General features: G+C 39.7%; 1 protein-coding gene across 8 annotated transcripts; it reads right to left on the bottom strand.

Moving 5' to 3' along the window:
* Positions 1 to 380: 380 nt before the first annotated feature.
* On the bottom strand, positions 381 to 5335 carry LOC147629376 (putative pentatricopeptide repeat-containing protein At3g11460, mitochondrial). 8 transcript variants are annotated; one of them, XR_015267943.1, is made up of 4 exons: positions 2246 to 5329; positions 1864 to 2125; positions 1641 to 1788; positions 381 to 1398 (listed from the first exon to the last, which is right to left on the bottom strand). XR_015267943.1 is itself a non-coding variant. In XM_086812608.1 (2 exons), exons 1-2 carry the CDS (start codon positions 5032 to 5034, stop codon positions 2101 to 2103), a joined length of 2814 nt encoding a protein of 937 aa, XP_086668734.1. In that variant the 5' UTR covers positions 5035 to 5335; the 3' UTR covers positions 381 to 2100. The 8 variants fall into 8 exon arrangements, 1 of the variants encoding a protein (XP_086668734.1); XR_015267945.1 differs by having other exon boundaries at positions 381 to 1500; positions 1641 to 1737; XR_015267944.1 differs by having other exon boundaries at positions 1641 to 1737.
* Between the last annotated feature and the right edge of the window lie 16626 nt (positions 5336 to 21961).

Genomic DNA, 21961 nt, shown 5'->3' with positions numbered 1-21961 from the left:
CCAATCTGTGAAATACATGCCGAGATTGCCGAAATGGAAGGACCACTTCGATATGTATGCTGAATGTGGCTCACTTATAAAACCACATGGAAGCTCCCGACTCAAGACAAGCTTGTGAACTGTAGGACATGGTAAACAAGGGCTGTTAAGGCACTATTTTGAATAAAATGGTGCCTTTGACATTTAGTTCTTCTGTGGTTAGGACATTGGCTAGATGAACCTTCTTGATTACAAAGGTAACACATTGACTTATTTAAACCAAAGTGTTATGAACTCAAACCCAACATCTACTGACAATATGTACCAAAGACTTCTAGATGGTATTCCACGAATCTGTGTTCCTTGTCATCCCTGTTTTTCTTTTTCCATAAACAAGAATGTTGTGTCAACATCTTTCAGGATCAACATTGCTGGGTACGATGAAAGATAACGCCATGCAGCTTCTGCCCTGTAATTATAATTTGTGCACACTGCTACAAATGTCACACGCACCATGTGCCATGCACAATAGGGTTAGGATTTAGCGCAAAAAATACATATTAACACAAAGTTAGCCAACTTATTTGGCAAGTTTCTATGAATAGGGATCTGTCTTCCACAAGTCAATTGGAGCAGCCAGCCAAGGGGGAGAGGATCAAGCCATGAAGAGTAGCAAAGTCAACCTGAACAGTAGCAATCAACACAAATCAGTCCAAGGCCTCCTCCTGCAAGAGATTTCCCCAAACGGACTACAAGGAGGCTGTTTTCAACATATCTAGGAGTCTTTGTAAAAAAATTCAGCTTTATTCCAATTGATAATATACAATAGGTTAGGTTGAAAAAATCAAGTCTTCCACTGTCGTTCTCTTTCTTCCTCCTTTCTCTTCTCTGTATACTTTTCCAAGTGATTGAAAGAACCAGTTTGGTAATATACAATAGGTTAGGTTCAAAGAATCAAATCTTCTGTTGTGGTTCTCCTTCCTCTGTATTTTCCAGTTTTTTTGTTTCAAAGTGATTGAAAGAATCAAATCTTCTGTTGTGGTTCTCCTTCCTCTTCCTTCCCTTCCTCTGTATTTTCCAGTTTTTTTGTTTCAAAGTGATTGAAAGAATCAAGTCTTCTCTGTAGTCATTCTCTTTCCTCTTCCTTCCTCTACTCTGTATCCTCCACTTTTTTTGTTTCAAAGTGATTGAAAGAAACAAGTCTTCCGCAGGTTGTTCTTTTTCATCTTCCTTCCTCTTCTCTGTAAATTTTCAGTTTTTTGTTTTGAAGTGATTGGAAGTGCAACCCTGACAACATAAGTGGATCTGCATATATGTACAATGACGTACTAATATGGAGCTGGTCTTCTACATGTTCAGATCTCTTTCATCTTCTGTACAGGTTCTTATTGTGTTTAACTTGTCATCTCCTTGTTCTTTCTGTGCACAATAGGAACTCATCAGGATGCATAGTATATGCAAGCCACTAACATGTGCAATAAGCCTCATGCTTAAGTTTTCAAGTTCCTCTGAAAAGCTTGTCTTTGGCCAAACACAAAGCCCAGAAATGGAAAGAAATTATAAGGAACAGCAACCACCTCATGAAGCATATTGTCAGTTATCCTGACGCAACAGCTAAGCTCTGGTTAACTAGTAAAGGCTCAAAGCAACCAGCAGAATACCTGATTAAATAAGGCACAATGATTCTCTTGGTTTATGCATTGATAATCTGTGGCCGAGGATCGAACAAATGTTTGCCAGGATATGCTTCAATTTTCACTGTCAACATGAATTGCATGCACCAGAACATACTCTGAAATAAACCACAATCTGTACACATGCATGCAAGCACAAACTTATTATCACTTAAGCTAATAAAGAAAAAAAATCTTGCAAGACACTAACCTTTTTGTTGCATGGATTGGTGATTTCCACACTGACACCGCTGTTGCGTATGGTCCTCTTATGACATCCAGGCCTTCTTGTCCTCTCAACTATATGCTAGATACCCATCAAATGCACAATACATGGGCTGGCCTGTTGAGGGTGGCATTGTAGTGTTGATGTGTTGTAAACTTGCTGCCACCAAATCATGCAAATTTCTTTGCCTCTATGGGATAAAACATTTATGGTAACAGGTGTTCAACCTGCAGAAATTCTCTGGACCCTATCATAACACCAACATAAACAAATGTGAGAGTTAAGGAGGACCATGAAAAATAGCCAAACCATAAAAAGAACAGCAATGATTTGTATGTGTAGCTTGCGACATATGGAGTTTTATTACCAGTTCTTGCCACAAGAACACCTTCCATCCTTGAAGACATGAAAGTGGTTTGCATCTCTGCAAACAACAGTTCGTTGATCTGACTTTGATATGAAAGCTGTGGCTGCATGACAGTCATCACACACACACATATTCTTGGCAACACGTATGGTTACACCTGCAGATGTGTTAATAAGGCCACATCTGATAGCCATCTTCCCACTATGCCCACACATTGGAAGTTCCTTCCAACAGTCAAGCATATCCCTTGACGCATGGTTTGTGTCAAGATTTATATCATGCACTACCCTTTTCTCCTCCATTTTGGTATAAATATCACTTTGCTTGGTGCATATATCTTTGCTTTGATAATGCCCAGCATCCCTTGCTACAAATAAATGTACGATACCATCAATTTCAATCCAAGACTTCTCTTTTTCCTTAGACATGCATAATCTCGCTCTCATAGCATCAACCTTATCCACATCCTCCCACATATCAGCATCTGCATAGATGTTGGACATTGTTATGAATGCTCTATAATTTAATTCATTCAATCTCATTGTACCTTCAAAGACCTGTCTACCAAGCTCTACGTTACCCCACTTGCGGCAGGCATCCAGCACAGTAATCCATGTCACTAGGTCAGGTTTGGAAGGCATATCCTTCACCATAACGACAATCTCATCTAGGCGGCCTGCACGACCAAGGAGATCGGCCATACAATTGTAGTGTTCAATGGTGGGACTGATGCAATAATCTTTGCTCATACCCATAAAAGAATTCTTGGCCTTATCCACAAGGCCTGCATGATTGCATACAATGAGAAGAGCAAGAAATGTGATCCCATTTGGTTTTATACCCTCCTCTGTTAATTTATCAAACAATTGAAATACAATGTCAACCTCCCCTTGCCGAGCATACCCTGTAATCAATGCATTCCATGTTACAATGTCCCTTAGCGGCATAGCATCAAACACCTTCCCAGCCTCAACCATGGTACCACATTTACCATACATATCAATAAGAGCATTTTCCAGTAGTACTTCAGCAGTCTCGACTACATGAAGTTGAGCAAGAGTTTGATTCCCGTATTCGGTGTTCAAATCCTCCAAAGTTTTACTTGCAGAGGAGTATTCTTTAAAACCCTTTTTGATAATCTCTGAGTGTATTGCTCTACCAATTTCTATGGCTCCTATACTGCTGCAAGCTTTCAAGCTACAAACAAGCGTGATAGCATCCAGCGGCATGCCCTCCTGTTGCAACAGCTTCACACAATTTAATGCTTCTGCACCAAGCCCATGCTCAGCATACCCGGCAATGAGCGCAGTCCATGAGACTACATTCCGCATGGGCAGCCCATCAAATACTTCTTGTGCTTCAGCAAGCAAACCACATTTGGCATACAAATTTACTAAAGTGTTGCTAACCATAAGATCTCCTTCGAATCCCTCTTTGATGATGTCCACATGTATTGCTTGGCCTCTGCTTGTGACTCCTAAGGTGGCACATGCTTTCAAGCTGCAAATAAGTGTGACAGCATTCGGAGAGATGCCCTCTTGTTGCATCTTTTCAAAATAGGTCAATGCTTCCAAACCAAAACCATTCTCAACATACCCTGCAATAAGGGCATTCCATGAGACTACATCTCGTACCGGAAGCTTGTCAAACACATGCTGTGCTTCAACAACTGAGCCATTTTTGGCATACAAATCCACCAAGGTGCTGCAAATAAAACGATTTCTTTCAAGTCCCACTTTAGCAATCTCAGCATGTACCATCCTGCACCTACTGATTTTGCCTAGGCTGCCACAACCTTTCAAGATGCAGACAAAGGTTACCGCATCCCGACACACACCTTCAGATGTCATTCTTTCAAAACAGTTCAACACTTCTGCACCAAGCCCATGCTCTGCATACCCTGCAAGCAATGCATTCCACGAGATGATATCTCGAACTTGCATATCATTGAACAAATCCTGTGCTTCTTCGAGTAAGCCAAACTTGGCATACATGTCAACCAATGTATTCCCCAGGAAGCAATCTCTCTCGAGCCCCTCTTCAATGATCTTTGAATGTATTTTTTGACCCTTGTCAATGGCTCCTATGCTAATACAAGCTTTCAAGCTGCAAACAAACGTGCCAGCATCTGGAGACAGCCCCTCCATTTGCATTCGGTCCAAGCACTTTATTGCCTCTTCACCACGCCCGCCATCAGCATATCCTGCAATCAATGCCGTCCAAGAGATGACATCTCGAACTGGCAGGTTGTCGAAAACATCCTGTGCTTCCATAAGAGAGCCACATTTGGCGAACATGTCTACCAAGGCCGTACCAACGAAAGGGTCTCGATCGTAGCCCTCTTCTGCAATCCGAGTGCGTATTTCACGGCCACTTTCCAAGCATTGAAGCCTAGCACAAGCTTTAAGTAGGGCCACAATTGTGGACTTGCGCGGGTCTACAACATCGTCTTGCATGCTCTGCAGCAGGGTGAGGGCATGGTGTGATGCCCCGTTATCAATATACCCTTGTATGAGAGAGGTCCAGCAATAGCCACTCCTTTGAATTAGCTTGTTGAACACATGCTGGGCATAAGGAAGGCTCCCACACTCTACAAACAGGGGGACAAGGTAGTCCCCAAGTGCTCTAAGAGCCTCTAGACCATATTCACATACATAATTATGCACACGCATGGCATGTGCGAGGCTTTTCTTATCTCTGCACTTTTGCAAGATGTGTATAAGGTTCTCGACTAGAGGCAACTCATCAATCAAATCCAAAGAGCCAATGGACTCTTCTATAGTCAGCATTGTTTCAACGCATTTCTTCCGGGAGAGAGGCTCTTACGCTAATCCACCAACTGTGCCTTGATGTGTGTGTGTGTGTGTGTGTTTGGTCCCTCTCTCTCTAATTTCTTCCTAGGTTCTATTCGTAACGCTCTCTCACAAGTCTCTCTTGTGGTGTAGCAGTCCCATCTCTCTGGTTTTCTGATACTGGTCTCGCAGGGCGGGGAAGTACGCAGGCGGATGAGCTGCGCGGCCGCTTCAGACGTTCCCGGCGGCCAAAATGACCTGGAGATTAGGCGGCCATTCGCAGCCCCAATTGGACTCTATCAGAACTACTATGATGTGTCCGCCACTTCGTCTGAACACACCTGTAGATTTGGCCAGGGTTTGGAAAAAGACACGTTCGCTTTATCCTCGTCGAGGCAAGTACAAGAGGCAACTTGCAAGGCTCGTTGTGAAGGGTTTTGCACAAGTCATAGGATTCGACTTTCGGGAGGCCCACAACTAGATTAGACTTGGCCGCTCGTGGTAAGTGGTGGCCGATAATGCAAATGGATGTGAAGTCAGCAATTCTGGAGGAGGAGGTTTATGTGGAGCAGTCCCTTGGGTTTGAGATACCTGGTTCAGAAAGCAAAGTGTGCAGACTCCAAAAGGTATTGCAAGGGCTGAAGTAGGCCCCTCGAGCATGGTACCAATGGATATATGCTTTCTTTGTAAGTATTGGTCTTCTTGAGAGCCCATCAAATGCAAATTTGTATACTTGACATTTACATGATCATTGTCTTATATTTTCAAGCCCACTCAACTTTGAGAGAAGAAGGAAAAATGTTACCTCCAAGTTTTCAAAAAATAGAAGTAAATGGATGAAATCATGAAGGAAATTATCGTTCAAATCTGTCTTTTCCTCTTCAACTCATGGTGAGAAGGATTCATGTAAGGTTCACTCAAAAGTGTCTCCCAGACACTGGATTTGAGCCCTAACACTGGATTTGAGCTCAAATCCAGTGTCTCCTAGACACTGGACTTGAGCCCTAACACTGGATTTGGGCTCAAATCTAGTGTCTCCCAGACACTGGATTTGAGCCCTAACAAGTATACTTGTGTAAACTAAGTATACCTTAAATTAAGTCCTTATATAAGTATTAAGGGCCTTAGAAACATGGGCATTGTATAACGGCCCTAAGAAGTATACTTTTGTAATCAATATGGTCCTCAGGAGTTGGTTGTTCAAATTAAGAGATTCACAAATTGATTAACTAGAATTTTAAAATTCAACCTAAAGCTTTTCAAAGTTTTTTGAGTGACAAGAATGTTGAAGAAAAAGGTTTTATTTCAAAATGAAATCTTATCAAAATGACCATATTCAGTAACATATTTATGTGCAACAAATGTAATCATTAGTCCATCTCACATTGATCATGCACGTGTGTGTGTGTGTGTGCACATTCTCTTCAAGTCATATGTAAAGTAGTCACATCTCATTTATCTACTTCAAGTCATATGTCAAGGAGTTACATCTCATTTGCAAGAGAACGTGCACACACACACACACAAATTGGCCATATTCAGTAACATAATGATGTGCAACAAATGTGATCATTAATCCATCTCACATTAATCATACATGTGTGTGTGTGTGTGTTCTCTTTGCAAGAGATCTTATAGGTCCCTCAAACTTACTTAAGCTTCTCAAATTGTCAGAGTGTTGGGATAGGAGGGGTATATGCGTGAGAGGAGGGCTCGATCCAACAATAGATTGATGTTGTTTTGTTCGTTGTGATGGGTATGATCTCCAATAGATGAAATAGGTGGTGTCTCTATGAAGATCATGTACCTGTCGTGCTCAGAGAAAATATAGGACAATGATCATGTACGTGTCTTGCTCAAATATACAAATTTGCAATTGATGGGCTCTCAGGAAGACTAATACTTACAAAGAAAGCATATATCCATTTGTACCATGCCCGAGGGGCCTACTTCAGCCCGTACAATACCTTTTGGAGTTTGCACAGCTTGTTTTCTGAACCGGGTATCTCAAACCCAGGGGACTGCTCCACATAAACTCCTCCTTGGAGATGGCCATTTAGAATTGCTAACTTCACATCCATTTGCATTATCGGCCACTTAGCATGAGCGGCCAAGTCTAGTGTATGAATATTGGTCAATCTACTCTTATACTTCCATTATCTCAACCATCAAGGCCATATTGATAATGTGAGCATCCAGATGCCCTCTTTTTCTTCTCTATTTAGTTAGATCTACGAATAGCTGTCATTGCCAATGGAGCTTTCCCATCCAAGAGCTACTCCACCCATTTAGGATGGCCCCTTCTATGGTGCTGTAGGCTTCTCTTCTTCATTATCTAATGATCCCACCTTGTGGAGCTGGTACTATCATTGGTAGCTGTGTCTAATAGGATACTTCTTCATTGTTGAAGGATAGTGTGGATGGAGCCTTCTCCTCCACATGATGAAGCTAGTCCATGAACACCACATCATCACAACCAATTATTTTCTTTGCATTTGGGTTATGTAGTCGATACCCCTTTGACTCCATATTGTACACACTAAGAAGAGACACTTCTGTTAAAACCCTAAGATCTCTCTAGATAATTATTATGCATAAATATGCATTAATCAGGCATAATCTCATCCACCCGACCACCCCCAAGCCCAAGGGATGCACACATGAAATATAATGAAGTACATCATACCTTTACCTTGATGTCCCATACCATCAAGAGGTATAACTCCAATCCAATAGCATGTAGCTATATGTGTGAAATGGTAGGTGAGTAGATATGATCCTCTACACAAGAGAACATAACATAACCTAGCCTCAAGATAACATCAAGAGACCATAGCCTACCATAGCCTAAGCCTCCAAGCCTCCAACCCTCCCTTGAGTGTGCCCCATGCCCCTATTATATAGGAGGGCCCTCAAGTGACTCTTAACTCTCTATTTCCCATGTGTGACCCTTGGATGCCTAACCCTAACCTTAACCCTTAAGGTGAGTCCTAATCCATGCTCCACTAGAGCTTGTTCCCATGCTCCCATGCTCACAAGCCTAATGTGGGTTAGCCTCCTAGTATATGCACACATAATGTGCATATAACATACTTCCCCTCTCTCAAAACATTGCACTCTTGCAATGAAAAGAAGGAAAACTGCGCTAAACCATATCAACCGACTCCCAAGTCGAATCCTCTATTTCCCTATCTTTCCACCTAATTTTAACCTTAGGGATTATTCAACTTCAAAGTTTCCTTTCCCTGAATTCAAGTACCTTATCAGGTTCATATGGAACATAGGATAATTCTTCGACTTCAACGAGTTCTTAAGGAGTAACTATGTTATCCTCACCTCCCAGTTTCCCTTTCAATCTATTGATATGAAAGACTAGATGAACTCTAACAATTGGAGGTAGTTTGAGTTCATACGCAATCGTGCCAATCCGATGTATAACTCGAAATGGACCACAATATCTAGGAGATAAATTCGAGCATTTTCCTAGTGATGACAACGTCTGAGAATCTTTAGGAACATTAAAATAAACCAACGCTCCTGGTTCAAAAGACCAAGTTGAGTGTCCTCTATCAGCATAGAATCGTGCCCTATCCTGAGCACTCCTGATAGACTCCCGAGCTTCGGTCAGCATTTCCTGCATATCATGCAAGAAATCCCTCAATGCATCAAGCTCGATATCCTTAAGACCGACATCAATAGGTGCCCTGGGTTGATACCCATACATAAGCATGAACGGACTAAAACCAATAGCCGTATGTTTAAAACTATTATAGGCAAATTTCATCATTGGAAGATATTTTTCCCAATTTGATGCTTTTCCAGAGACATATGCACGAAGCATATCCTCTACAATTTGATGCATACGCTCTGTTTGCCCACCATCAGACTGTGGATGATCATAGAAATTCATACTCAAAGTAATTTCCTCGTTATAAACCATTCGGAATAAAGTACGAAAACATGGCATTATAACAGCAGTAACCAGGGATTCATCGGTGCCCCGACGTACCCACATCTCCACATGGAATTATCGGTGTCCCGAGTTACCCATATCAACATAGAGAGTCATCAACGTCTCGATGAGTCATATATGTCCATTCGTAAACCATCAGGTTGACTGTATAAATCACCTAAAGTACGGAACTAGAGAAAGAAATGCCAACAAAGGAAAAATCCAAATTTTCTTAATCCGAACACAACAAGATAAACTTGTTGAACTCTAAAGAAAGAGATTTCAACAAATGAAAATACCGACAAGATTACACTCATCATACATGCAGGCTATAGATAAAAGAAGTTTATCTAGAGAGAATGCCTACACTATAACTTCTAGTGAATTCAAAAAATGAGATTGTCTTTGGATGTTGAGGTCAACATGCTAAGTGATGTAAGCAAAGCAACAATCTTGAGCCCAAATTATCCCATAAGATAGTATATGTGAGGGATCGCTAGTGTCCCATACCACCATGATACCACCCATACATACCTTACCAATTTGAAACTCCCGAGTATGCTGTCTAGGAAATATGAATAAAATCCTGTATAAAAAGAATAAGATAGCCTTATCCCAAACTTTCACATACTAAAACCTGTCTCTATATACCCGAGACTACATAAAAAAATAACTCTTTTTGAGTACATCATTAGAAAAGAAATTGAATTATTGGCGCCTTTCTAATGATAACTACCCAATAAACACAATAAAGCTAGGGTAGAAAAATAACTCACCTAGATACATAAGCAACTAGGTATCTAAGTTTGAATATGTACAAGAGTACAAGGAATATACTCCAAAATTACATGCAAAAAAACGAAGGCAAATGCTATCTTCAAAGCACATGAAATTATCCAAAAGATCAAAAGATCCTTATAAAACCATGGATAAAAGCATAGAAGCTCCTTGAATCCATGAAAATCATAGTTGATCATAAAAAATCAATGCATACCATCTAATGGACATTAATCATACCAAAAGAAGCATTAAAATTGGTTGCCAACTCATCAATCCGGAGTATATGAACGTGGTGTCGTTCAAGCAAACCTCCAAAGTAAGCAAGTGAGTAGCACTCATTAAAAAAAACCCCTAGACACAAGTGATTTACGCAAAAGCCTGATGAGTCCAAATAAAACTTGGAAAACATCCAATAAAATCCACCAAAACAAACCGATCAACTAACCTATGATAGAATTTGTCTTAGGCTTAGGAAATTAAGCATAGACCACACTTAAACAAGTGCAAAATAAATTATCATGGACAAGTGTCAAAGGTGAAACACACTTTGAACGCAAATTATAGCCATCATTGAAGAAATTAAGGAACATGTCCAAAAAGAATGGCTAAACAATGGTAAAAAATCATGAAAACATCGTTTAGAATTAATCCAAACAGAAATAACTATTAATACGAGGTATAATCGTATTAATAATATGCGAATAACCCGCATCTATCTAATGTCAGCACACGAGAAAATATACTTCAACATTAAATAACTCTCGAAAATAATAAATTCTCGAGAAAAAGAATTATCATGATTTTTTTCTAATTTTTCCTAATTTTATAGGGCCTCAAAATATGATAATTTTGAATTCCACCAAACTTATCTTATGGCATTCCAAACCTATATTTTTCCAAAAAAAATTTAGCAATTTAGATTTGTCAAAATACCATTGATATTTTAAAAATATCAATTTTTAGGATTTTTAAAAATAATTTCTAGAATATTCCTTATTTTTCCAGAGAATCCCATCGTTCATGAAATTTCCAATTCCGCCTGACAATTCTCAAATCCAATAATTATTTACAATTTCAATGGATTTTCTAAATTTTTGGGTCAAAAAATATATATTTTAAAGGAATTTTAATGGTCATGGGCGCCTGAATGGACACACCACATGCCAAACACCAATCCCACATTTTCCCGAAATTTAAAATAACCTTTGTCTAAATTTCCACTAATTTTCAAGATTTTTTTAAAAAATTTAATTTATCCCGAACGCATTTAGAATATGAATGATAAAAAAAAAATCGGAATCCCAACGGTTTTCCCGGAATACGGAAAGCCAACAGTTTCGGGAAAATGAAAAGACCAAAAAAATCGGAATGTGAAAGGTCAAAAGTTTCCAAAATCCAAAAGGTCAAAAGATTTTCCGGAATTTGGAAAGCCAAAAGGTTTCCCGAGAATGCGGAAAGCCAAAAGGTTTCCTGGAAGATGAAAAGCCAAAAGGCACCAAAAGAAAAAATTTCTAAAAATTTTCAGAGAATTTTCTTTTCTCAGATTTCAAATTTTCTCATTTTTGACTTTTTTTCAAGCTTTTTTGGAATTAAAAAACACTTTTTCAAATTTAAAAAAAGTTTCAATAAGCTTAATTAAGCTTTAGTATAAATCTTTAAAAAAAATTTGAGGGGGGGGGCATTTTTCGCCCGGTGGCTGTTGCTGCACAGTCCCCCTCCCCCCCCCTCTGGCGCCTGCACGCAGAAATGAGAGAGAGGGAGAGAAATCATCTCTCCTCACTCTTCTCTCCTCTCCATCTTCTCTACTCCATTCTCTCTCCACCCTCTCCTTCTCTCTTAGAGAGGAGGATGATTAAGATTTAATTAATCTTTTATTAATCATAATTAAAGTTTAATTATGATTAATATTTAATCAAATCATGCCTATTAAAAGGCGTTCACACATGCACGAGAGAAAAAGAAGAAAAAAATCAGATTTTGGGGAAGAGAAGAACTTTACGTGTACGGGAGAGAACCCAATGCATCAATTGACTGCCCCGCATTGCTTTTCAGCAAAAAATTGGCAGAAAATCGAAAACCCGCGAAAAATCCGCAAAATGCATTAAAAATACATTTTTAACCATAAAAATGCTCAAAAAATTTCTAAAAAATTATAAAAAATTTCCTAAAAAATCTAGAAATTTAGGGAATCCATTCTACCAAAAATATCCATAATAAAATATGTGGTATTTTTGTAAAAATTCCCATTAATGCTTATTTTTAACCATAAAAATAGAGAAAAATAGAATTAAACTCACGAAATTCCCTCGCAACGTCAATTCGTCCATTGAATAGTAGTAACATGCATTCCAATCACCATATCGACAATTCACGTGCAAATCATCAACACAAATCAATAAAATAATATTTTTTATTTAGTAAATATTAAAATTTCTTAAAAAAATGCTAAAAATTTATAATAAGAAAGAAAAAATAACAACAATTAACTAGAGATTGCTTTGATACCACTGTTAAAACCCTAAGATCTTTCTAGATAATTATTATGCATAAACATGCATTAATTAAGCATAATCTCATCCACCCGACCTCCCTCAGGAGCCCAAGGGATGCACACATGAAATATAATGAAGTACATCATACCTTTACCTTGATGTCCCATACCATCAAGAGGTATAACTCCAATCCAATAGCATGTAGCTATAGTGTGAAATGGTAGGTGAGTAGATATGATCCTCTACACAAGAGAACATAACATAACCTAGCCTCAAGATAACATTAAGAGACCATAGCCTAAGCCTCCAAGCCTCCAAGCCTCTCCCTTGAGTGTGCCCCATGCCCCTATTATATAGGAGGGCCCTTAAGTGACTCTTGACTCTCTATTTCCCATGTGTGACCCTTGGATGCCTGACCCTAACCTTAACCCTTAAGGTTAGTCCCAACCCATGCTCCACTAGAGCTTGTTCCCATGCTTCCATGCTCACAAGCCTAATGTGGGTTAGCCTCCTAGTATATGCACACATAATGTGAATATAACAACTTCCTACTCTTGGAACTCTTGGAATCTCACTTGGTTTTGGATGAGTCTGGAACATACACAAAATAGTCATAACCAAATGTCCTGAAATATGTAATTAAAGATTTCTTACCAGAATAGCCTCCTGAGGTGTCATGGCCTTCACTACCTCTATGTAACTTGTTAAAAGCATGGATCGAGCTCTCCTAAACTACACATCCTAATCACACACTAATCTATTCTAATGACATTACTAATCTAAGGTTGATAGAAATGAAGGAGACTAATTGTGAGTGTGGATTAGACTCAAGTTCAAGTAGGTTATAAGATGGAAACTTGTACTCATAAAAAGACTTGAGATGTTGTTCTTGTGTTCCATTAGGTTACGAGATGGAAACTTGTACTCATAGAAAGACTTGAGATGTTGTGCTTGTGTTCCATTGCTTGAGATGTCCCCCTTTTATATGAGGAGAGTACAACTTGGCTTTTCTCTTGCATGTGGGATACTTCTCACTTGGTGGTGTGAATTCTCACACTTACTCCATATTTTCCTTGTGCTCCATGCCACGATATTTCTCAATACCCCCCCTTAGTGCCATAAGTTTTTTTTGTAAAGGTATTGAATGTAAGTTTTTATAGTGGTTGGATGTTGGTTTCAATTTCCTACCCCCTTTGAGTGTAACTTTGGCCTCAGGTGGTTGGATGCGGTTTGTTTTTACTCTTCCTTTCTCTCCCTACTATGAGCTCGACTACTTTGACCTTTGTGTTACTTTGGCATTATGAATTTCAGGGCTCAGAGGCTGATTACATCACACTTTTTTTTTTGTAGAGAGTATAATTTTTGGTAGTGAGGTGTGTATATCTTTTGTCTTCATGTTCGAGCTATCGTGCTTTGCGAAGCTTCTTTTGATTATTACTCTTTGGTGGTTGACACTCTTCTTTTTCCTACACACATGCATTAGCATGCTCATTTAGCCGCTTACAAAATTTGTTTGATGATGTGGCTTTAATGGTGCCCATGTTGGTGATGATTGTTGTCTTGCATAAAAGTGAAATACATGTGTGAACAACCTCTTAGGAGGATAACAAGATTAAAAAAAAAATCATTTTAAGTGGACCTTATCACTTCCACGCTGGCGACAGCCTGCTTATTTGGCGATGGCTATCTACTCCTTTTAGAGTACAATTTCTTGATACTATTTATCCTCAATTTGTTATAAAATTAATGGATTGTGTGGAGCTTATGCAAATGAGATATCAAGACACGTAAGAGTTAGGTGCAAGTTTTTGGATGTGGCCCGTGGTCAAGAGGGAAAGCTGTTACTCGCACTCATGCACCTTCCACTGTTAGGAATGAGATCTATATGTTCCAAAAGTTTGGATTAGCAAATAAAGAGAGTATAATGGTAGCTCTCCCATGAGAGACACAATCAATAATTGAAAGAGAAATGATTCTAGAGATAAGAAGTACACCTGTCAAGCCTTAGTATAACAATCTGGCTTACATGATGGCCCAGGTATGATTTTAGTTTCTCGAGACACTAAACCAATTGATGTTTGTCTTGAAGAGGTGACTCACCAAGCTTGTTCTGCTTTGTGTAACCAAAGATTTTCATGAGGCCTTAATGGCTAAAACTTATGTGCTTAATCAACAAGTACTTGGAGATGAAGAATATGAAAAGCAGAACACAGGTATGTATAGAAATATCAGCTTTCGATTATGTAAGTGAAAAACTCTAAGAGGTTGGATAAGATTCTGTGTGATTGGTGCAGAGATTCATCAGTATGGCATACAAAATCGCTACTATTACTAATCCAAATAATGGCCCCGATTTCTTTTGAGTCTTGTTTAACATTGATTGGATTAATAACAAGGCAGTGAAGAAGGAAAACTTGCAATGGATAACGGGTTCAACAATTAGTCCTACAAGGTATATGTCTTATACTTTCACATAGTTTCTTATCCTTGTTTTTGCCTTTTTTTATTGTAGTGCACGTAAAAAAAACTTTGAGTTGTGTGTAGGAAAAAGGAGATATTACAAATCTTATCAGGGCCTAAAGAAGTGCAAGATAGTTGGGGAATGCCACAACAGATAATATGAAGGAGACATATTGGTACCATGCTTGTATGAGGGCTTTAGAGATTATCCGAGATCTAGACATTGGGGTGGTGAGCCATTGTAAGAGGGTGCTAAGGCATATTTCAAGGACATGAAATTGCATCATTTCCAAAAAGCCTTTGCATCCTAAAGAATGGTAGGTTTATGGACAAATAGCCAAAAATTAAAAAAACCATTTGTCGTAAAGCTTAAGTGTAAGATACATGCATTATGTCACTTTTACTCTTATAATCGGTTTATCAGATAATTATGTGTCCTGTGGGGTTTCAAAGGTGGCTCTATAATCTCATTGAGAGTGGGCAGCTCATACAATGCCCAAATGAGACAAATAAATGGTTGTCATAGGAGAGTCCATCTTGCATGTATCTTCGTACATGGAAGGATGAGGGTTTTTCATATTGGGAGCATGTATGTTTCCCATGGTGGATTGAGTACCCTCCCAACAAGAAACATGAAATCGAGGAGGCCCTTTCTCAAGATATGCATGGAAACACATGTGAACTCGTTACATTCCAATCACACACACAAGCATGCATCCTATAACCAAAAGCAAGCAAGAAAGTAAGAGCTCAAGAGAAGAAGAGAGCTTTGTACTTAAAAAATGATTGAGTTTCCTGGTTCACATTATCAAAAGTTGTATATATACAAGTGGTCTTTGCCTGGCCACCCAACTTAAGTGGGTGCCCATTGCCTATCTCTACCCATATATGCAAGGCTTATGGGTGATAATGTGTACTATTCCTAGGCTAGGGGTGGGGATTTCAAATGTATGGAATAAGTTAACACCTCATGATGTGAAGAAGGCTATGTCAATGGATTACCAATAGCTTGTGGTTAGAGGAGGCATTTGTGTGGCTTCATTGTAAACTTAAAATAAAGAAAGGGCTCATACAACTAAGTTGTTTCTATTAAGGATTTGTGGAAAGTTATGTCAAATGCTACTACACTCTCTTTCAGAAACTTACCTACCAAGTTGCTTCTCCTAAGGGTCTGTGGAAACGTTTGTCAAATACTATTGTGCTCTCTTTTTATAACAATGATTAAACATGCATAAATTCATTCTCTTAAAGATCTATGGAAAATTTCAATCAAATATTAATGTGCTCTCTTTTTAGAACGACGACTAAACATGCATGTATTGGAAAAATATTAATGTAATATACTCAGTCAAATACTAATGTGATATACTCAGTCAAATACTAATGTGATATACTCAACCAAATACTAATGTGCTCTCTCTCTAGAATAATGATTAAATATGCATATGTTGGTAAGTTAGACTATGTGTATTTTGGTCAAGGTAAGGGAGAACTAATTGCAATATCGTAGATGTGAAGCTAGAATCCACCAAAAGAAGCTACACACACACAAAAATAGGGCTAATGTGAGGAGCACATTGTAGATTGAAGAATAGGATGATGTTAAGCTACTCTTGGCTACTAATGTAGTGACATATAACAAAGTCTTGATTTCAAAGGATAATAGACTTGGCTTATAGTTCTTGGGTATTGGAAGCCTCATGTGTGTGTGAAATAGCCCTTAGATGGCTTAGTGTGTTGTTGTGTGTGAACAACCTTTTATAGCCGTTTTATGTGTGAGTGGTAAGTAGTGATGTCATGTGTTTAGCCATGTGTGATTGCCTCAATGTATGTGATGCGTCAAAGATAAAGCTTTTAACCCTATAGAAGGCACTATACTCTTTGAAGCTCATATAACATCAATCAATAGAAGATATTATTGAGTCATGCAATAACTCTCTCTCTTGAGTATAGGCTCTCTCTCTCTCTCTCTCTCTCTCTCTCTCTCTCTCTCTCTCTAGTGATAGTAGAAGATATATTACCAAAATTACTTTACAAATACGTGATGTACTACCTTTCTCTCACTAATTATTCCGAACCACGAGTGTAGCTTAGAGTACCCTCATGCAATATATAGCCGTGTCATTCTCCACCAAATGAGCTAACTGCAAGGAAGAGACTTGCCACAATAGTAGCCCTTTTATATGACCTATGTGAGATGTAATACCCACTTTTGCATCAAATATGAAGGCATTTCTAGGTGGGGGTTTTTTTTGGCGAGCATTTTCGAGCGAGCGCTTTTTGGGAACCGGACAAGCGGATTCCAAAAAGATGCCCCTCCCCCAAGACAGAGAGGGCCGAAGTAAGTTAGAGAGAGCAAGATGATATAATTATTTGACACATCCTACAATTGAGGTTATTGGTTTGAATTGAGAATAAAACCAAGTTTTTTCATGTACATCTTCCAATTACAGAAATTCCAAGCCCCCCTCCATGAAGAGAGAGGGGCGAAGCAAGTTAGAGAGAGCAACATGACATAATTATGTCAGCAAGAGTGAACACATAAACACATGTCAACATCACATCCTCTACATTGGGGTTATTGGTTCAAACTGAAAATAAAACCAAGTTCATTCACGTACACCTTCCAAATATAGAAATGTGAAAACCAACATCTTTACTACTATGGGCCTCACTTGTTCTTTGGGGTGTAGGCACAAAGTAAGCGAATGGTGTTCATATCATTCCGTACTTTCTTTAGCAAGACACGCTCAGACGATTCATCAATAAAACCATGGACTCGCCAACTTGCAATTAAGCCCACCACTTTGTCCTTAACTTGAGAAATAGCATCATCATTTCCAGAAAGTGGAAAGGATGTGAGACCTTTCCATGCTTGTGCACCATCTATGGTCTTCTGCTTGATCTCCACATCAGTGGCCTCCCTTTGGATACGCGCAACAACAACTTCAATGCTAACATTTGATGAGGCCATCACAAACAAAAAGAAGGAGGGTTTAGGTTGTTTTACTCCACTAACAAGGCTTGGTGGCAATGGTGTATAACAAATTACTTTGGAGCTTGCCTCTATATTTATAGCAACGGGAGAGGTTCAACACTCAAAATAAAAAAAAGTATTTTTTTAATGTTGTTAATAATCCTTGAATTTTGGCACCACAATAAAAAAATACATATTTTGATCTTGTTTGGGAAAGAGTGAGTATGTATTTGAAGGAGATAGACATTGCACAATAGAACCCTCTACAATGAGGTGACATCCACAAAGGTTATCCCAAAATATCGAAGCTCAATTGATTATCCTTGCATTGAAATGTCTAAACTAAGGCATGTTCTCCTACGAGATAAGGCATTGTAAAGCTCAAGGTTAGATAGGATAGGTTGGTGGATAAACATATTCTTGCTCTGGCTTAAGCCTAGCACACGTAAATAAATGAAGTACAAGTGCTTGCATGCAAGGTACGGCTTCTTCTTGGCGTCTCTATCTTCAAAATCTGGACATGTACAAGATGGTTCATCTTTTACATGCACATCATATTTTCCCACGTGTGCATCATCCCCATGCGATTTGATCTTGAAAACTGCATACTTATGTTCCACTCTCTGCACTTCTTCTACCACTATAGCTTTCATTTTTAAAGTGGCCTTTATTTTCTTGGTTGCTTCCTCTAACATGCGATACTTGACTCTTATGCCATTTCGCATGCTTGACCCACCATCCTCTATGTTAGTAGTGGATCCATATGACGGATCTTTTGAAGTTGTAGTAAAGAACCTTGAAGACCCACTGCTATGTGATGGGGTGGGCACAACACCTTCTGCATGCTTGCTCTCCACATGGTATCCACCTTCCCACAATGAATATATCTCCTCATTTGTAAGGTTTGTTCCTATAGCAACTGGCCATATCTTGGGTGGTAGACTGGGCTTTGGGTCTATGTTGTTGTCCACAATATAACAATGAAGCACGTGGTCAGGGAAATACCACATCCATTGTCTAATGAGACCATTAGGGTGCTTGCGATAGCCTTCAAAGGAAGGTGCAGACACACCCTTAGCAGATCTGACTATGTGTTGCCCACACCTCTTACCCCCACAAGACATTCCGTTGCATGTGACCTTGTTGCCAATGCATGTCCTTCGGATTTCCCACATTGCTTCGTTCACCTTGCGCTCAATAACATTGCCCTCTGTGACTTTTGCAGTTCTTTCTGGAGTTCTTCTTGTATCATGTTCTTTGAAATTGATCTTCCGTGGCCTCCCAGAATACTTGTGGTCTCTTACATGTGTCTTGTACTTTGGTCAATGCATGGCCTCATTATCAATATCAATTACCACCCTTGATGGTCTCGTGTGACATGCACTTTCTTTGTCACCACAGTGAGAGTGGTAGGCACCCCCTGTACATGGGTGTTCCTTCAGTTGCCTGATTAATTATTCAGATCACTTGGGCAGGGCTTGTAGAAAACCTTTCTTTTAGTTTCTCCAAGCTTGGGCGTCTCCCTATTTTCTTGCCTTGAGTGTAAGAGACTGCCTTTGTGCTTTGCAAAATTGCATTCGCCATATCAGTAGTACATGCATCATAAAGAGAGATCTTGCGTCTATATCCTTCCCCTGCCAGAGCCAACTTCCATGCTTGCTTTCTGCTAGGTTTGTTCTTGGGGTATTTGGACCATCATTACTTCTCTCTATCATTGTCATGACTAAACCCCAATGTGCTATCCACACTTCCCACCACCAGCTCAACCAAGAGTCTATTGCTGACAAATTCCTGTCCATCACATGACCACTGCGCCACCATTGACGTATCAATCGAGCTTCCACTGATGCAGCTTCACTGGTAGGAGCCATGTACCACTTCTCACACATTGCTTTATGCTCTCCTTGAGACGTAACACACAAATACTTTGTTGTGTGGGCAACCATGCTTTGCTCCCAATGAAATAGGAAAGACCTCTCCCTATCTATCAAGACGTTGTTTTTTCCACCATTGAACACATGTCGAACTGCATTCTAGTTTGCCTGAGCCTCGTCTCCCATGAAACCATAGAAATCTGTCCTCTCACAACCATGGTTGGCCATCACTTCATTAATGCATTCCCAGAATAGACATTGGGCCTCCATATCCTCCTCTTTCATTTCATATGTCGTAATGGTGAGAAGATCCTGCATGCTGCGTGAAAACGATAGTCATTTAAGAGGTTGTAAAATTAGCTTGCTCTAACCACCTAAATACTCTACATTGGTAAATTTCTACCTTGGATCATATACATGACAAGCCATGGTCACCCAATATGATGTTCGTCAGGTGTGGTCGAATTGTATCCATGCATATCGCAGGTCGCCAGAGACGCGGTCCATCGCATTTGATTCACCAAATCCAACCTTGTGAAGCAGGTCCAATGGTGGACATCTTGAAAACATAACACTTCTCACTTGAGGACCCTCGACCTGGGAACCTGCTTCCGTGGAAGAAGTCGTAAGTGCACTCTCGTTTCAGCTTCAGAAGTGCATCCAAGCCAAAACTCTCCTAAACCTAAAAAAATAAAATGTTCAAATATTACAATGCATCTTATCTAGATTTTAATAACTATTCATTTTCCCAACTAGATTAGCCTACTAGTTGTCTTCCACTAGTCGTTCCATCTCCTTTGCAAGATTGGATGAACTCTTGTTCCCTAATGAAATGTGAGGAACCACCTTCTTGCACTAGTACTGCCATGACGATTTCTTTTGCCACACACATTTGAAACTTCTTGACCTGGCACAAATTGCCTACCCGACTGTGGGAAAGAGTTCTTTAAAAAAGTGATCTTGTACCAATGGTGGGGTGAAAAGGCTAGTAAATTCACTATGCCAAAGCTAGCCAAGATTGCTCGAGCATATGTTTCAAATGAAGAGTAAGATCTCCAGCTCTCTTGATGCATTAAACTTTTTTAAAAGTTATTAAAAACCTAATTCTTATTTACAATGCAGGAAATATAGGCTGCTTGACATATTGGCCGGTGTCGAGTTTGCTATGAGGGATGCACACATTCTGCCATCTGACAGAGCCTTCTTCATGTGGATCCATCGTCATGTGTATTGGTTTCAATTAACCGAGTACACACTCAAATTGCATGTGAAGCTGGAATAGTTGGCATGCACGAAAGAGCCATAGAAGACTCTGGGGTAGGTATCACAGATGCCCTGAAATCTTACAAGAAGTCTCATTTTGAGAAGGCATTCGTTAGGGGGGAAGGACAAATGCGTGCTACCTTGGATCCCTACTAGCAACCACACCTACCATACACAACACGATGCCTCTTGTACAGGTATAAAGCACCACAACTCTTTTTTTTTTTTTTTTGCCTTGCATAGTGGAGAAGCTATCCTGCTTCTTGGCTATGTATTAGGTGGTGGAGAAGTAGTGTACGTGATTGGGTCTACATTCCCAAGCACCCTTCAGACGCAGGGGTACTGTCTGAGGTGGAGGAGACAGGATTGTACCCCAAAGAGTGGATCGACCAGCTTTAGGGCAAGGGCACATGGATACTTTGTCCATGGTGGTTAGACTACCTAGAGGGGGAGTTTCCTCCAGAGGAGGCAAAACAATTTCAGAGTACGTTTCCTTGTGCACAGTATTTTAATTTGTATGAGGTATGAAGCCTATTTTTTGGGAGTTTACAATTCTAATGTTGGTTGAATGCAGTGGCCAAAAAGGGCAAGAAGCCTGCCACCGAGCAAGAATTGACACTAAGAAGAAAAAGGGTAAGAAATTGACACCTCCATCGTCCCATAAAAGGTCATGGCCAGACTGGGAAGAGGATGACTCAGATGAGGAATTTGAGGACAGCCATTCCAAGGATGATGAGCATGAAGATGAGCTACAGTCCATGCACAGGGGGCAAAGAGAGGGTGACCCCTTTGCATGGCGAGACCCAAGAGCAGGGGTCGGAGAGTTCAAAAGATGACAAGGCAGACCTCTTGGGATATATAGTAAGTAAACTTAACGTGTTAAAGCATTCATTAGATTATTTATTCATCAACGCTCATATGTATTTGGTGTTGTGTAAATGTAGACTACTGTCCCATTGTGGTGAACCCCCTTTACCTAGTTTTGAGCTCGAACATTAATCACCTTTGTCTCACACTTATGGGAAAGCGAAAACACAGGTGCGATCTCTCAGGCGTGTGAGTACCTCTCTCCATTCATCGTCATTATAGCGTTTGCACTCCCCTTACATGCTTTGTTGTTCCAGGA

This window comes from Cibotium barometz, chromosome 18 (genome assembly GCF_041138505.1).
Source record: "Cibotium barometz isolate CiBa-2024 chromosome 18, ASM4113850v1, whole genome shotgun sequence".
Taxonomy (NCBI): Eukaryota; Viridiplantae; Streptophyta; class Polypodiopsida; order Cyatheales; family Cibotiaceae; genus Cibotium; species Cibotium barometz.
The sequence above is the reverse complement of the archived record's forward strand: the minus strand, read 5'-3'. Positions and strand labels throughout refer to the sequence as shown.

Coding starts and splice junctions, on each gene's coding strand:
- LOC147629376 (XM_086812608.1), bottom strand. CDS start 5,034: ATGCTGACTATAGAAGAGTCCATTGGCTCTTTGGATTTGATTGATGAG. Junction 2,126..2,245: donor TGTTCTTGTGGCAAGAACTG/GTAATAAAACTC, acceptor GTGTTATGATAG/GGTCCAGAGAATTTCTGCAG.